Source organism: Henckelia pumila, chromosome 3 (genome assembly GCF_033568475.1).
Source record: "Henckelia pumila isolate YLH828 chromosome 3, ASM3356847v2, whole genome shotgun sequence".
NCBI classification, from domain to species: Eukaryota; Viridiplantae; Streptophyta; class Magnoliopsida; order Lamiales; family Gesneriaceae; genus Henckelia; species Henckelia pumila.
The window spans coordinates 132610238-132628912 of record NC_133122.1 but is presented as its reverse complement, the minus strand read 5'-3'; the positions used below and the strand labels follow the sequence as shown (position 1 = coordinate 132628912).

The 18675-nt window shown below is 37.4% G+C and overlaps 1 protein-coding gene across 1 annotated transcript; it reads left to right on the top strand.

Moving 5' to 3' along the window:
- The first annotated feature begins 15845 nt into the window (after positions 1-15845).
- On the top strand, positions 15846-17315 carry LOC140891346 (probable aspartic proteinase GIP2). Its single transcript, XM_073299793.1, has one exon. The coding sequence runs from the start codon at positions 15894-15896 to the stop codon at positions 17157-17159; it is 1266 nt and encodes a 421-aa protein (XP_073155894.1). The 5' UTR covers positions 15846-15893; the 3' UTR covers positions 17160-17315.
- Positions 17316-18675: the final 1360 nt, after the last annotated feature.

Sequence of the window (18675 nt, the reverse complement as noted above, 5' to 3'; positions counted from 1 at the left end):
ACATAACATGCAATACAAGTAAAATACAACAACATGCTTTCAAGACAAAAACATATTCAATGTCAATACGAATGAAATGCGTGTCTTTAAAACAGGTATATCAACTCTGATAATCAAGGAATTGCTGCTCTGCTTTTAGGATCCCGAGGATGAGATAACGTAAACAACTCACCGACTCTCCCGGTCGAGGTGTTGTCACGTATCTCCATCCTCTAGACTTTGGTGCGACTATAAGGAGTATGCTGACACTAGGCGAACCTCTATGCCTAGACCACTCGCTTAAAGCCCCCAAAACTTCTAACATAAAAGGGCCGTTTTGCCCGCTGAAATCAAGGATTTTGGTTCAAGATGAATGCATAAAGAAAACAAAATGCATTAAACAATAATTCAATAATAACAAGAGTTCAAACACAAAATACAAGTTCCCCATTCTAGAACAAGTATTGATGCAAGTATGTGATTTAAGGGAAACTCAAGAACCAACTGTCTTGAGTGTGCTATCTCGCTAAAATGATGTCTGCTTGTACCTTTCGATACGAATAGCTCCAACTCTGGATAAACTACAATAAAAGGTTATATCAGAACTATACAACCTAACAACAACAACGGCTCAAGGTAATCTCTTTACCGTTATTCGTCCAACTCTTCGACAATCGACTACTGCTAACTCTGGCTCGACAACTTCAAATGAATCTGTACATAGGCAAAAGATGATTAACAATGATGAACAACCCATTTGCCAAAGTTCTACGATTCAAACGGTTCAAAATCTCAAAACTCAAACCGGCGGCATAACGACTATAAACTGAACAAACCGGAAACGCAGATAGCAGTACAGCATTGCAAACAACTCAAATCAATGCTAAAACAACCAAAAAAAAAAAATTCCAACACATCTCAAAATCTCCATTTTCAAATTAGGCTTCCAAAAATCATAACAATTCCGAACGACGCTCTATTTCATAACCGACTGAGAATAAACGTTAAGAACTCGTTCAAGAACAACATAACCGAAACTCAATAAATTTTAACAACATCCGAAAATAGAATTCTAGCTGATCGAAGAAGAAAACTTACGATATAACAAAGCTCTCGCTGTTGTGATCGCTAATCTGCCTTCAGAAATAATTTCTAATGAACGGATCGACCAATAACTGAAATCTGAAAGCTTGAAAGTGCAATGGGGCGTCTTCAATGGTGGAGGATGCGAGATGAGGGAGGAGAAGGAGTGAAGAAGAATTCAAACCAAGCTATAAATATCTACAAACTCCATATTTGCGTTTTAGTCCCTGAAATTTCCAAAAATTGAAAAAAAGACCCTGATCAATAATAAGTCGGCTCTTGAATTCTGCAAAATCTGATTATCTCAAATAACTCAATTAAGATAAATTTGGGGTGTTACAATATTGACCAGTGCTCCGATTCTTTCTATTCCTTCAGGTACCGATGGTTTCACAATTTATTCTTATGCTTCTCTTCAGGGTCTAGGATGTGTTCTTATGCAGAGGAAGCATGTGACAACTTATGCGTTGAGACAACTTAAGCCCCACGAGACTCGTTATCCGGTTCATGATCTTGAACTCGCTGCTATTGTGTTTGCGTTGAAGATCTGGCGTTACTATCTTTACGGTGAGTCTTTCGAGATCTTTTCTGATCATAAGAGCCTTAAGTATTTATTTTCGCAGTAAGAACTGAACATGAGACAGAGGAGATGGCTGGATCTGCTGAAGTACTTTGACTGTGAGATCAAATATTATCCGGGGAAATCGAATGAAGCTGCCGATGCTTTGAGCCGAAAGATCTATTCTCTATCTTTATCTACTGTTGGTGTTTCTCAGTTGATAGAGGATTGTTGTACTTCTGATTTGGAGTTTAAGACAGATAGGAGGTCTATTCGAGTTTTTTCTATTCAGGCCGAACCAGAGTTGTTTGTACATATCAAAGAGTCACAGAGATCTGATCCGAGTATTCAGATTTTGATTGAGAAAGTCAGATCTGGACACCAGTCTGAATTCCATGTTAGAGATGATGCTTTGTTTGTGAATAGTCGTATTGTTGTGCCCGAGGACTCTGAGTTGAGACAGCGAATTCTACGAGAGGCACATTGCAGTTGATTTAGCATTCATCCTGGTGGACGAAAGATGTATAACGATCTGAGTACTCAGTTCTGGTGGAAGAAGATGAAGAGCGCGATGTTACGAAGTTTATGTCATGTTGTTTGAACTGTCAACAGGTGAAAGCAGAGAGAATGAGACTTGGTGGTCTGTTGCACAATTTATCTGTTCCTGAATGTAAGTGGGATCACATTTCGATGGATTTCGTCAAGAAGCTACCACGATCTGTTTGAGTATGTGATGCTATTTGGGTAGTGATCGACAGATTGACGAAGTATGCTTGCTTTATTCCGTACCGAATGACGTATCGTCACGATCAGATGGCTAAGTTATATGTCAGTAATGTTGTGAGATTGCACGGAGTGCCGAAGTCGATTGTTTTTGATTGAGATCCTCGATTTACTTCTCACTTCTAGTACAGTCTTCAAGAGGCTCTTGGAACTCGATTGCATCTGATTACATCATATCATTCTCAAACTGACGGACATTCCGAGCGAACGATTCAGACCTTGGAAGATATGCTGAGAGACGTAGTGATTGATTTTGGCACTAGTTGGCAGGATTCCTTACCACATGTCGAGTTTCTTACAACAACAGTTTTCAAACAAGTATCGGTATGGCACCTTTTGAAGCCTTGTATGGCAAGAAGTGCCGATCTCCTTTGTATTGGGACGATGTGTCCGAGTCACCTGATTTGGGACCGAATATGATTCGAGATATGTCTGAGCAGGTGAATATTATTCAGTTGATAATGAAGACAGCTTAGGATAGACAGACGAAGTATGCGAATGTCCGACATAGACCTTTGGGTTTTGATCAGGGAGACCGAGTATTTTTGAAGATTTATCCTTTCAGAGGCACTATCAGATATCTCCGAGATTCAGTGGACTGTATGCGATTCTTAAGAAGTTACGCGATCTTGCCTACAGACTTGCACTTCCTCCGTCTCTTTTTGGTATTCATGACGTCTTTCACGTCACTATGTTGCGGAAGTATCACCCAGATCCTTCTCATGTTCTTCAGCCAGATGAGGCAGAGCTTGATGAGACGTTGAGCTACTTCGAACGACCGATTCAGATTCTCGACCGAAAAGAAAAGCAGCTCAGAACCAAGTGGATTCCATTAGTGAAAGTGCAGTGGAGCCATCACGGAGTCGAGGAAGCGACTTGGGAGACAGAATATAATATTAGATAGAGATTTCCAGACTTGTTTATCCGATGTGAGTTCTTATTTTCGTCTTCAACTATTTCTTTTATCTTATGCAATCGAATTATTGCGATTTTGAGGACGAAATTAATTCTTAGAGGGGGAGAATTGTAACACCCCAAATTTTTTTTAATTGAGTTTATTTGAAATAATCAGAGATTATAGAATCCGATAATCGATTTGATTTTGATCAGGGACTATTTTGCAATTTTTGGAAATTTCAGGGAGTAAAATGCAAAATTGGAGTTTGTTAGATATTTATAGCTTGTTTGACTTAATCTTTCACTCTATCATCACCTCCATATCGCCTCCCTCCATTGAAGCTTGGAAAAGCTTTCTTCAAGCTTTATGATTTTATTTTCCAGTCGATTCGTCCGTTAGAATTTATTTTCGAAGGCAGATTCGCGTTCCCGACAGCGAGAGCTTCGTTCTATCGTAAGTATTTCTCCGATCAGTTATACTTTAATTTTATGATGTTGTTAGAATCAAATGAGTTTCGGTTATGATGTTCTTGAACTAGTAATTATCGCTTATTATCAGTCGGTTTTGAAATAGAGCGTCGTTCGAAATTGTTATGGTTTTTGGAAGCTTATTTCAAAAATGTTGGTTTTGAGATTTATGATTTGGATTTGGAATCGATGATATGATGAATGGATGAAGTATGAATTGTATTCGATTGAATTGCTGAGATTGTGATTTTCCGGTTGTCCGTTTATAGCCGTTATGCCGCCGGTTTGGGTTTTGGAATATCGTTTGGTTTGAATGTTTGAGTCGTATTCGATTGATTTGAATGTGGATATTGATGTTCTATTCTTCTTCTTTCAGACTTGTGTGAACGTCGTAGGGCTCAGAGTTTCAGAGTTTGAATCGATAGCAAATTTACGAGGATTGGTAATGAGTTTTACCTAGTTTGATTGAATGAGTTTGAATTGGTTATTGAATTTTTCTTGTTATTTAATTATAGATTTGGAGTACCTTCAAAGTGAATAAGGTATAAGCTAACATCGATCGAATGGGAAAGGACACTCGAGAATGCTTTTGAAGCTCGAGTTTCCCTAAAATCACATATTGCATGTTATTTGATCTTGAATGAGTTTTGTTTGACTATGTGCTCTTATGTGAATACCTGAATTTATTTGAATGCATATCGAACTGTATTGCATTCATATTGAGCCTTTACCTTTGTTTTGAAAGGGCAGAACCGCCCGAATTGAATTAGACGTTTTGGGGACTATAACTGAGTGTCCTGGGTCGTGAATTTCGCCCAGAGTTCAGAAAACTCTTTATATGTTGCTCAAAGTCTAGAGGATAGAGATAAGTGACCCCACCTCGATCGGGAGAGTCGGTGGTCAGTCATGAGATCTTGGCCTCGGGATCCCAACCGAACGAACGAATTTCCTTTTGATTATCTAATTTTGATAATCCCGAATCTTTAAAGACATGCATCTCAACTTTAGCATTATTGAATCTTATGTATGTCATATCATGATATTGATATGCTAATTGATATTGTATGTCCTGTTGCTTTTACTCGGATTTATTCTCATCGAAGTTATGCGGTTGTTACTTTGTTTTGTATTTATACATGGCGACAGGTGGGGCAGGATCGACTCAGAGACGACAGGGATAGATCGAGATTGAGGAATAGAAGTGGGACTTTGGTTTTTAGAATTTGAAAGCATGTCAATCTATTTTATGTTTGAGAGCATGTTTAGAACTCGAACTTGTTGATTATGTTGTATTTTGTATGCGAGAATTGAGGTTTTATGCTGTTGTTTAATGTATTTTGTACCTCATTATAACTCTAGCACATATCCTCTGAACAAATGATCAGTATTTTCCATGTTTCTTGGACTGCGTCTTGGATCATTTTGGTAACTGTGATATATCCGAGAATCCTGGTGACGTTGTATAAACTGAGGCCAAAGCCCCAAATTCATACCAAAGTTTTACATCCTTAGGATTGACATTGTTTTTTAGTCAAACCCTTGGATGTATTCCTGCAACATCAACCCTGCAAGTGTTTGGGTTGATTTCAATTCTTGTATTCAATTTTTCCCACCTCTGTTGATAAACATGGAATGGAGAAATAATAGATGTATTAGTATCAATCTTAGATTTTCCCTTTTCAGTGTTGGGCTTAAGATTGATCTCTTTCTCTTTTATCCTAGAGGCGGAGGGTTGACTTGATGAGTTTTTCTCATCAATTGTTGCTTCATCCAATTCATCAAAAGATGATGGTAGATTAACACTTGTGTCTTGGGTTTTAAAATCCCCAACATATTATTCTACAACCAATGGCTGTATTATTTCTTCTTGTTAAACCAATGGTTTTATTGTTTCCTGTTTATGAGAAACAAGTGGCTTGCAATTGGCCCTTGAATAGCAGCCCATAGTTGAGTTTGAGCTTGCAAACATCATGTAATTCGATTAGATACTATGATCCGATCAGCTTGTTGTAACCTGCCAGCCATTTTAGCATTAATGACTAACTGGTTGAACTCGGTTTGAAGCAACTCAAGGTGTTCCCTGAGATGCCTCTGCATTTTCATGATGGAATCTACGTCACTGTCTTTCATCCCTTGCTAAAAAACCTGCAAGAATATTTTCATGAGATTTAATAATAACAATATCAAAAATATAATTTTGACATAAAGCTTGACATCTTAATAATATAGCTTTATCTGGTTTAGATTCAATCTTATTCCTTAAGAAATCTTTTACCTGAATATTATCAACTTTTAAGGTAAATTTTTTAGCAAGTAAAAATAAATGCCATTTTTCAAAAGTCTTTTAACTTCGTAAAATTCCTTTTCGTTGATATGTCATCTAATTTCCTCATATGCTAAAAAAAGACCGCTACAGTATCTGCATGGTACTTCCTCATCTGGAGTGATCTTAGTAAAGACCGCTACAGTATCTGCATGGTACTTCTTTTGTGATTTCATTTTCCGATCGATCCGTCCGTTAGAATTTATTTTCGAAGGCAGATTTGCGATCCCGGCAGCGAGAGCTTCGTTCTATCGTAAGTATTTCTCCGATCATTTATACTTCAATTTTCGGATGTTGTTGTAACAGAACGAGTTTCGGTTATGATGTTCTTGAACTAGTTCTTATCGTTTATTATCAGTCGGTTTTGAAATGGAGCGTCACTCGGAATTGTTATGGTTTTTGGAAGCTTATTTCGAAAATGTTGTTTTGAGATTTATGATTGGGATTTGGAATCGATGAGATTTTGATGAATGGATGAAGTATGAATTGTATTTGATTGAATTGCTGAGATTGTGATTTTTCGGTTGTCCGTTTATAGCTGTTATGCCACCGGTTTGAGTTTTGGAATATCGTTTGGTTTGAATGTTTGAGCCATATTCGATTGATTTGAATGTGGATATTGATGTTCTATTATTCTTTTTTCAGACTTGTGTGAACGTCGTAGGGCTCAGAGTTTCAGAGTTTTGATTGAATGAGATTGAATTGGTTATTGAATTTTCCTTGTTATTGAATTATAGATTTGGAGTACCTTCAAAGCGAAATAAGCTAACATCGATCGAATGGGAAAGAACATTCGAGAATGATTTCGAAGCTCAAGTTTCCCTAAACTCACATATTGCATTCCCTCTATAACTGAGTGGCCTGGGTCGTGGATTTCGCCCAGAGTTCAAAAGACTTTTTATATGTTGCTCAAATTCTAGAGGATAGAGATAAGTGACCCCACCTCGATCGGGAGAGTCGGTGGTAAGTCATGAGATCTTGGCCTTGGGATCCCAACCGAACGAACTAATTTCCTTTTGATTATCTGATTTTGATAATCACGAATCTTTAAAGGAATGCATCTCAACTTTAGCATTATTTAATCTTATGTATTTCATATCATGATATTGATATGCTAATTGATATTGTATGTCCTGTTGCTTTTACTAGGATTTATTCTCACCGGAGTTATTCGGTTGTTGCTTTGTTTTGTATGTGTGCTTGGCGACAGGTGTGACAGGATCGAGTCAGAGACGACAGGGATAGATCGATATTGAGGAATAAAAGTGGGACTTTGGTTTTTAGAAGTTGAAAGCATGCCAATCTAGTTTATGTTTTGAGAGCATATTTAGAACTCTAACTTGTTGATTATGTTGTATTGTTTATGCGAGTATTGAGGTTTTTATGCTGTTGTTGCATTTATTTTGTACCTCATTATGTATTGAATGGATTTACGAAGTTGATTTTGGTGAATTCATTTCTGGGATTTGATTCAGAGTTACCCTCGCTCGATCGGTAAAGTTTGGCCGATCAAGCGAGAGTGTCTTAGCCTCTTTTCTTCTTTTTTTTTAGCTTGCTTGCCCGATCGGTTGAGTTTCACCGATCGAGCGAGCTGGTCCTTGAGGCATCATAAACAGGGCAGAACTTGCCCGATCGATCGGTTGAGTTTTACCTATCGAGTGACGCACTGTTCACCTGGAAAATAAAATTTTTTTATTGCCTTATTTCTTGGTTCTTGATTGATTATAGATAGGATTAATTCTTGATTAGATGATTAGAATCGAAATCTCACACTAATCATGTTTAGATTTAATAAAGCATGATTAAGAGATTTTAATAAGATCTAACAGACCAAGGAATTGGGACTAGAATGCCCGAAAATTTGCTTATTGAACTTTTTGGCTCGAGCAGTTCGGAGGATCCGAACTAGGGTTCGGAGGGTCCGAACCCAAGGGACTTTGGGGGCTCTGTTTTGGTTTGGGAGGTGGTAAGATCGGACGATCCGATCTTGGGATCAGATGGTCCGAACTCCCCCGAGAAATATGTCAAAAGGATTTTTACAGGTGTATCGGACGACGAAGATCGGATGATCCGAAGAGGGATCGGACCGTCCGAACTTGGCCTGCATGCAACGTGGACATCATGCAAGGATCAGACCGTCCGAAGAGGGGTTCAGACGATGAAAACTCGGCCTATGAATTGGGGTCCGAGGGCTCACTTTTGATATGTTAAATTTTCTCTCCTCTCCCGGTAATGGCTCTATTTTAAGGGATTCGGGACTCTTTCTTTAAGAGTTGGAGTAGGAAATACTATTTTTATAACGGACAGTGTCTGCAGTAGCAGCCAGCCGATGGAGCTCTAGCGAGGTGTCCAGGGGTCGTAGCTAGGCTATGCCCAGGCTTTGGGGCATGCGACATCAGCGGGTTGACGACGGACGAAGGTATGACTTTGGTTCCCTATAGTAAATAGGGAGTAAGCTATAGTTTAATTAAGGCTTTTATAGCCTACTAGGTGATGTTTGGCATGCTAGGTAATGCATGGTAATTTATGTTGTAGTGTTGCATGGTAGGCTTGGACCTAGATGGGAGCTTCTAGGATTTGTCTTAGTAAGGTACAGAAGTATTATTCGAGATATCCAGATTTAGTATGCATGTATTGTGTGGTTGCATGTTTATATGTCTTTATATACAACATGTCATGATTGTATGTTGCATACATGAGCATATTGAGCCTGTTTCTTAGAGATATCCTGCAGTAGGACGCTCACCCTATGAGTTATGGATGGTTGGATACATAAGTCTTGTGTCAGGTCACCATGATGGTTGGACACATATACTAGTATTAGGTCATCATTATCCACTGGGTATAGGAGTCACCTCCTGATGCGATGGCGTAGCATGCTATATACTCTGGGCCCGGTCTATGAGTTTTTTTCTTGAACTGAGTGTCTTGGTACCCAGTACACATGCATACATGCACGTATATATAGTGTATACTCATACTCTCGTACTGAGTGTGTTAGGCTCACTTCCGGTTATTTTCTGTTGGCTGGATGCTCTATTCCATGGGGCAGTTGCAGGTACTTCTCCCAGGGACAGTGAGGTCAGGTGGTGACCAAGGCTGGATAGCAAGGTTGACCACTAGGTTTTTCTTACCTGGTATTATTTTTATTTTAAGATTCCGCAGTTACTCTGATTAAGATTATTTATGTTTAATTGCATGTTTAAGTCTCTGATTAGTAGGTGATCGCGACGCGGATCACTACATACCATATACGATATTCATGAAATCGGATCCTCACCAGTGATTCCATCGACTTTGCGTCTCTGAAAATCTTTGCATCGATATAGATAATGCCCAACTGACGAAGCCACACTGCCCCAATGAAGTTCAATATTCAATGTTCAGTTTTGGAAGAAGAATCAATTTTTGGTGGTAGAACATAGGTTGTTATCAAATTAAAAAAAAAGTAAAAAACAATAAAAACAATATAAAATATTTCATCATCCCACTATGATTCCAAAAATCTGTCTCATTCTTAGAGCCCTTCAATGATATATTTTGTGCCAATTATGATGCAGATACACAGATAGGGAGAGCAATGAACAAGACAAATTTGCGAAAAGAATCACACTAACAAAAGTTTGAACAAATTTATTCACTGATAAATTTATTCTTCTTGATCAACCTGGATGCTTTGCTAGAAATAATACAAAAACTATTGAATTGATAAAGAACGAGACTTGGTATCGGTCGACTACACCCTTGAAATTATTCATTCGATCATCGATTTCCTAAAAATAATTAATTCACATTGAATATTCATCATTGAAAATTTAATTCCTATTTCACCTTAATTTTAGTTAACTAGACACCAGCGTTCTAAGTTAACCCTTCCCCATAAATTAACCCAATACCAGCGATTAGATTTAAATCCACGGTAGAATTTAAATGAGTAAAACTGATGAATCTAGACAACACATGCACCAGCAGATGTATTTAATCTAGTCAATTGTTGTTCCTACGATTTAACAAATTCAACAGCAGAAAATATTAATCATAGTTGCTTCACAAATCAGATGATTCAAACAATTACGGATTTGAGTTCTAATTTAGCAATAGATTGTATAGCAAAATCCTAAGGTGATCAATCCTAAGATCTCACATACAAACATGACAATCAATCCAAAACAACTCTTGATATGCAATTTGGAATTAAACAATGAAAACTGAATCTCACAAATTACATAACTCAAGGGTTCGTCTTCCTCAATCAAGTACTAAAACTTAGCCACAATGATTCATGAATTTTCTATAAAAATTCATGAAAGAAAATTAAATCTAAGAAAATAGAGAAGAAACCTAGCCACCAAGAAAGTTCTTTCACGTTCTAAGCCTCCCAATCTGATGATTGATTGTCTCAAAATCGGAATCAAGACCTAATAAAAGTCTAGAGTCTAAAATAAAAGAGTTCCCAAAAATAAAAATTCTTCCCTAACAGACCCGCTCGCTCGATCGGTAAAATGTTGCAGATCGAGCGAGCATATTTTTTCCAGCTACTGTTTTCATAATTTTTTTGGCCGCTCGATCGGTAAAATGTTCCAGATCGAGCGAGCTACTTTTTTTCCAGCGAGCAGCGATTTTGAAAAATTCATATCTAAAGATCTAGCCGTCGGATTGAGCTGAAGTTTGGACAGCTGCGTCAAAACATCTTGAATTTTATTCTGGACGGTGAAGATTGGATTTGGTTTTCTATAAAATTAAATATGATTTTCTGATCATTGCTGCTCCGTAATTCATTCTTGCGCAATAGCTTTTCCATCTTTTCCTCGACAAAATGCTACGTCCTATACAATAAACACGGGAGCGTGTAATGTAGACACGATGTATGAAAAATCAACAAAAACTTAATTAAAACAAATGAATGCATGCACAAATGACAATAAAATGATAATAAAATATGCAACACAAACATGCCCATCAAATACCCCCATACTTAATCCTTGCTCGTCCTCGAGCAAGTTATGCAAAAAAAAAAATGAAACAGAACAAACAAATAAGCAAGGACGAATCACGCATATCATAGCCTCAGAGAAAACCACTTTCATCTAAAACAAGTTTATAGCTACCCTCAATCATCAATGATACACCTGCAGTCGAATGCGAACGTGTGTGTGTGTCATGTTACCCCAGTTACATGCAACTTCAAAAGAACAAAGCTTCAAGACTGTTCGCTGACCTATAACAATTCAGTGCTAGTCTCACCATCAAGAACTCTCCTCCCAACAATCCTTCAAAGCAACACAATTTCCTTGAAAATAATTACGCACCGTCGGATTTTGCACCCGACATTTTTTTTTAAAAGTCCCAATAATTACCCGCATACTTAGCTATAACTAGATAGGATTCGAATTTCAATCCCCTCGTCTATAACCCGGATGGAACTACAATCCCATTAGGTCCGCAAACTTAGCTATGAAATAGTGAATAGAATTTCATTCACATTCCAAGCCCGGATGGAATCGTGATTTCAAAACGTTTTAAAAAATTATTTAATCCCATTTTACCTGCAGACTTAACCATAAGCAAGGGCATTAGGATTTCAATTCCTTACTTATAGTCCGGATGGAATTAAAGTCTTTTTTTTCAAAAGATTAACCTCATGTAATCCGCATACTTACCCACCAACAAGATGAATAGGATTTCAAACATCGCGCTGGCAACCCGGATGGAGTTAAGGTGCGCCCAAGAAAGTGTATGCCATATCAAAAAAAATCATCAAGATTCAAGCACTATCAAGTTCCACAAACACCTATCATCGTGCAATGGTCCAACAGACATCCACGATATCTAATACATCGCTACACTTCACCGGTTAAACATGCATGCTTAAAATATTCAACAAATAACCTCCAGTTTCTCATATCCAATCAACAGTAAAAAAATTTCAAAAATTCATAATTTTTCAACTATCTCATCATAGGCTAGAAAGGCTAGAAATCATCCTTTACTTATGCACGCAAAACACACATGAAATAATTTACGAACTATATGCAAATACGAAACAAAAACAAATCAAGACAAAATACCAAATACTGAATGCACCCCCCCTCCCCACACACACACACTTATCTAAAACATTGCCCTAAATGCTCTAGCACTAAAAACACAACACACAACACAAATAACAAAATGATAACGAGATGAAAAATTAAAACATAAATCCCCTGGTTCAAGTGTTGGCGTTGTCGTCCTCTTTGGCCTAAGGCTGAATAATGGAAGACTCATATTGACAATTGGTCTGCAGATGGGGCGGCTAGGTTCCTGAAAACAACGAAAATAAAACACAAGAACTAAATGAAAGAGAAAAACTAAATAAAAGAAATAATACAGGGTTGCCTCCCAGCCAGCGCTTGATTTTTAGTCGTCGGCTTGACCCTCAGAAGCACTCCTCAAATAGCGGCTGACGCCCAAAATAAGTGTCATATGACACCACAAATGGGTCTTTGTTCCATGTGCTCTCAAGCTTGGCTAGATATAAATAGTTTAAGCTCGTCACCTCAACAACACTCCATAGCTGGTAAACATAGGAAGAAAACATCTCTGCGGGCTCTCGGAAGCCAAAATCTTTTGAAACTGGTACTAATGGAAAGGAAGACTCAAATGCCTCTAAATCTTCAGCATGATTTGATTCACACTCCCAATCCTGGTTCTCTGAGTCATCATCATCAAACCAAATCGGGTTGGTCACTGCTTGAGTATCTTGCTTCTTTTCATGTTCTAGGTATTCATGGACGACTGATCTCTTGATATTCTCTATGTGCTCCACAAGGTGACATCTAGAATTTTTTAGATCTTCTACAGTTTCTACAGTCGATGCCACAAGCTTGCTCATGATATCCTCTAGCGGATGTAAGATCAACTTCGAACAACTTCCCTCCTCCTTTTGAAGCTCAAATGATTGGTTTGTAAAATCCGGGTATTGAGAGTGTGAATATCGGTAATAGTCAAACTCGGCCATATCATCCAACAGGTGTCTCATGGTATCATCATCTCGGCAAAATATTGAAATACCGGCTGTGAAAGCTCCATCAATTACCCATTTTCTTGTCACTGCATCCAAACCATTAAGAAAATATGTAAGGAGAGAATAGTTAGAAAACTCATGATACCGGAAGATGGTTTCCAAATCTTGAATCTCTTCCATGCTGCATAGAATGTCTCTCTGTGTTGTTGGATAAAACTTGCTAATACTTGTCGATTTGACATCTTGAAGTATCACACCGCAAGGATCCCCTTCGCCTATGCAAAATTTTTTCTATATCTGGGTCGTATGGAAATTCTTCTTCTTCCGAATATTCACCTGCACGCACGAACAAACCAGAGTAGCACTAGGTGGAATAATAAAAATAAAAAAAACAAAACAAAAACAAAAATACAAATAAATTAAACGCCTTTCCCCGGCAACGTCGCCAAAATTTGGTGTCGCTTAGTCGTGTCGCGCCCAAATTAACCCAACTCAGAATAACTAAATAAACATGTAGTAGCGAGAGTATGGATCGTTCGCACGAGGAAAGTAAAATTTATTTGTGTTCTTAAAAATACTTAAAATAATTAAAAGGGGTTTGTTGGATTTTATAAACTACTATGCAATAATTATAATAAGGAAGATCAAATAAAGAACGAGACTTGGTATCGGTCGACTACACCCTTGAAATTATTCATTCGATCATCGATTCCCTAAAAATAATTAATTCACATTGAATATTAATCATTGGAAATGTAATTCCTGTTTCACCTTAATTTTAGTTAACTAGACACCAGCGTTCTAAGTTAACCCTTACCCCATAAATTAACTCAATACCAGCGATTAGATTTAAATCCACGGTAGCATTTAAATGAGTAAAACTGATGAATCTAGAAAATACATGCACCAGCAGATGTATTTAATCTAGTCAATTGTTGTTCCTACGATTTAACAAATTCAACAGCAGAAAATATTAATCATAGTTGCTTCACAAATCAGATGATTCAAACAATTACGGATTTGAGTTCTAATTTAGCAATAGATTGTATAGCAAAATCTAAGGTGATCAATCCTAAGATCTCACATACAAGCATGACAATCAATCCAAAATAACTCTTGATATGCAATTTGGAATTAAACAATGAAAATTTAATCTCACAAATTACATAACTCAAGGGTTCGTCTTCCTCAACCAAGTACTAAAACTTAGCCACAACGATTCATGAATTTCTATAAAAATTCATGAAAGAAAATTAAATCTAAGGAAAGAGAGAAGAAACCTAGCCGCCAAGAAAGTTCTTCCACATTCTAAGCCTCCCAATCTGATGATTGATTGTCTCAAAATCGGAATCAAGACCTAATAAAAGTCTAGAGTCTAAAATAAAAGAGTTTCCAAAAATAAAAATTCTTCCCGAACAGACCCGCTCGCTCGATCGGTTAAATATTGCAGATCGAGCGAGCATATTTTTTCCAGCTACTGTTTTCATAATTTTTTTGGCCGCTCGATTGGTAAAATATTGCAGATCGAGCGAGCTACTTTTTTTTTCAGCGAGCAGCGATTTTGAAAAATTCATATCTAGAAATCTAGCCGACGGATTGAGCTGAAATTTGGACAGCTCCTTCAAAACATCTTGAACTTTATTCTGGATGATGGGATTGGATTTGGTTTTCTATAAAATTAAATATGATTTTCTGATCATTGTTGCTATGTAATTCATTCTTGCGCAATAGCTTTTCCATCTTTTGCTCGACAAAACGTTACGTCCTATACAATAAACACGGGAGCGTGTAATATAGACACGATGTATGAAAAACCAACAAAAACTTAATTAAAACAAATGAATGCACGCACAAATGACAATAAAATGATAATAAAATATGCAACACAAACATGCCCAACAACTATCTTGATTTTTGATTTTTCTGTTTCTCACAATCTATTGTTCCCCTCATTCTGTTCTAGAAAAAATAAGTTTTGTTGATTTAAGTAGACGTTAATTAAGGATGGGAGAGAATAAATAGACCTAGCTTACTGCTTACACACGATTTGTAATTGAATTGAAACAGGAAAATAAACGTGGGTGGGAACCGGGGCAATTTTGGGTTATCAAAAATTAAACCAAGACACCATCAGTTATTATACAACCCTTAAAATTAATAAATAGTATATACTAATATTAGTTAGTTTGTTTTTTTTTCCAAACTTTGATTTACTTTTTTGTTTTGTTTTGTTTTTTTAAAAAAAAATTAAATCATCTTATTTAATAAATTAATTATAAAATTTGAAAACAAAATCATAATTATTGCATGTTCCGCGCTAGTTAATATTAAAGTTTTTATTCATAATAATAATAGTAATAATAATATCAATCTACCAACCGTCAATGTGTTAAAAAAAAAAAAAAGCACGGCGATAATTTTCACTAAAAAGTTTGAAAAAAAAATATTATAAGAACTTTTTTTAATATTTAATATTTTAAAAAATATTTAACAGTCAATATGTTAAAACAGAACATTCTTGTTCAACAACTAGATGAGAGAACACACTGAACATTCCTGAATGCGCAAAACAAAGGCGGTTCGCCACCCAAAAAAAAAAAAAAAACCAAACAAAAAAGAAAAGAAAAGCCAGCGAGTTACGTACTTTTCGTCGAGCAGCCACTTACGACCCCTTAACTTTGACCTTTTCTCCAAAATTTGCTCTGTTCTTACATTCTCTAAACTCTATAAATTCTCCATCCCACAATATCACTTCTCATCCAAAAAAACATCATTAATCCAACTTTGCAACTACAATGGGTTCTCTCCATTACTCATTTCTTGTCTTTCTCGCCATTCTCGTTTCCTCCGCAAATGCTCAAAATGGCCTACACCTTCCGGTTCGTAAGGACCCGAAAACGCTGCAACACTACACCACCTTCCAAATGGGCAGCAACCGGGCCGATATAAACACTGTCATCGACCTAGGCGCCGAGCACTTGTGGTTCGCGTGCGACGATTACACCTCCAACTCGTATTCCCCAATCCCCTGTTGGTCCAGCAAATGCGAGCTGGCCAAAGGGTCCGGATGCATAGTCGAGTGCCATCGTTCTGACCCACGCCCCGGCTGCACCAACAACACCTGTGGCTCCTCCAATTTCAATCCATTCGAAGAATTCCTCTCCGGAGAAGGATACTATGAGGACACATTGTATACTAAGGATAATGTACAAGTGCCCCAATTCATTTTCTCCTGTGCGAGCAACGATTTCCTGCAAGGCCTGGCGAGTGGCACCGTCGGCATGTTAGGCCTCGCCAGGACCCAAATTTCTTTGCATAAACAAGTGACAGGGAAGCTGAATTTGGCCGACAAGTTCTCTCTTTGCCTCCCCTCGTCGGGATTGGGTAAATTGTCGATAGGGGACGTTTCCTCGTCGAGTAAATCCGACATATCCTCTTTCCTCAAGTCCACGGCTCTGATCATAAACCCCAACAGCACGTCCCCGGTTCACGGGGAGGGTGATGCGGCGGTGGAGTATTTTATCGACGTGAAATCCATCAGGGTCAATGGAGAGACCCTGTCCGTAAAGGATTCTTACTTCTCCTTCGACAAAAACGGAAACGGCGGCACTAAAATCAGCACAATTCAAAACTACACCGCTCTTCACCCGACCATTTACAAGCCATTTACGCGTGCTTTCGTCAAAGCGGCCTCAGACATGAAGATCAAAAGCGTGGCAGCTGTGGCGCCGTTCAGAGCTTGTTTTAGCTCGAGCTCGATTTCTAAGACCTCAGCAGGGCCTGCGGTGCCGGCCATCGACCTTGTTCTGCCTGGAAATACTGATGCATATTGGAGGATCAATGGAGCAAATTCGATGGTTGAAATCGATCAGAAAACAACGTGTCTTGGATTTGTGGAAGGCGAGCAAAGGCCGAAGCCTGCAACGGCGTGGCCGACGACTTCGATCGTCATAGGAAGTCACCAGTTGGAGGAGAATTTGCTGGTGTTTGATTTGGTTTCTTCACAGCTTCACTTCACTTCTTCCCTTCTGGCTCATGGCAAAAGCTGCTCCCGCGTTTAAGAATATTATTTGTAGATTTTGTGTGTGTTATATATATTTCATAATAATAAATGTATCTGTATGGAGTATGGTCGATTTGGTTCTTAACTAAATCGAATTGTTCAATATTTTGAATAAACCGATCGAATTTGTTTTCGTGCAAACAAAACTGAACAAATCCAAATTTTATGATCCATGAAGTTTTTTATTACAAATTTTATGCAAATAAATAAATTTAAGAAAGAAAATTATTTGCATTCAAAAATGACAAATGGACGAATGGATATTGTGAGCCACGTTGAAAGGTTATTAATTGTCTGTCCTTTAATTTGGTGGGCGATGAACGATAATAAATATTGATTTGCCGCGTGTACTTTAATTTAAATAAATTATTTAAATTTATGATCTATTTTATACATTTTAGGCAAAAATTTGTGTGTATTCTGTCGATATTATATTTTATTTTACGAAACTATAGTTATTTAGCGAGTGTTTGCAATCACTAAAAAAAAATGATTGTTAACTTTTGGCTTAAAAAAATCATTTTTGTGTGTTTTTTAAACATAGATGATGTGTTAGCTTATGCTTAACTTAATTGAAATCCAAAAGCTAGTCATGTGGTGATTATGATTCTCCAAAAGTGATTCTAATAAGAAGGTCATTGTTAAAATCACTCTAATCACTTATTTATCAAACACTACCCAACTTTGATTTTTAGATTTCCACATTTGTTTTCAAACACTACCAACTTTTGATTTTTCTTAACTTTTTTATAATCTATAAATTAATCACTTCTACAAAAGCACAATCTATTGCAAACACTCTCTTAAATTAATTAGCGAGTGTATATGTGGTGATTTTTGTAAAATCTTTATTGAAAATATGTTCACTTTAAAAAAATTTATGCATACATGCATATATATAATCTGTTTATTAAGGATGATCTATTTTTTCTTTGATGTGAGAACCCACAGCCGCTATCTTTCGGTGCGCTTTGGATAAATTCCCGGACTAACGCAATAGCCTGCAAACTACGCTAGTCAAGTAAACCACACTGGGCAAACCCTGTGTGACAATCTAGTCCAAGAAAGTGTTGGCCGGAGGAATTGAACTCCTAACCTTTGGCCAAGAGTCTGCTCCACCAACTTGGACATCCTTGCGGCGAGAATGATCTATTTATTTGTATGGACGGTGAAGTTTATTAAATGTGGAAGTATGAAGACCACGAATGGACCTTTATCGGAGTGAAAAATACAATGTAAACTAAACCCAAAGTACATGATGAGAGAGAGCGTGTGTGTGTGTGTTTTTTTTTTTTGTTGAGAGTAAAACCTGAGTGTTTATTATTACACGTGGAATCCGACAAAGTTGACCCATATTTAAAGACTTGATGAAGACCAATGGACGTATGAATTTATTATAATATCTATATTATTTTGACTTTTCCAATTAAGATACTTTAAAAAAAAATTTCACCGCCTTCTCCCTATCTAGTTAAGGGAGTTTTTGTCCTCTCAGGGATCGAAGTTGCACCATC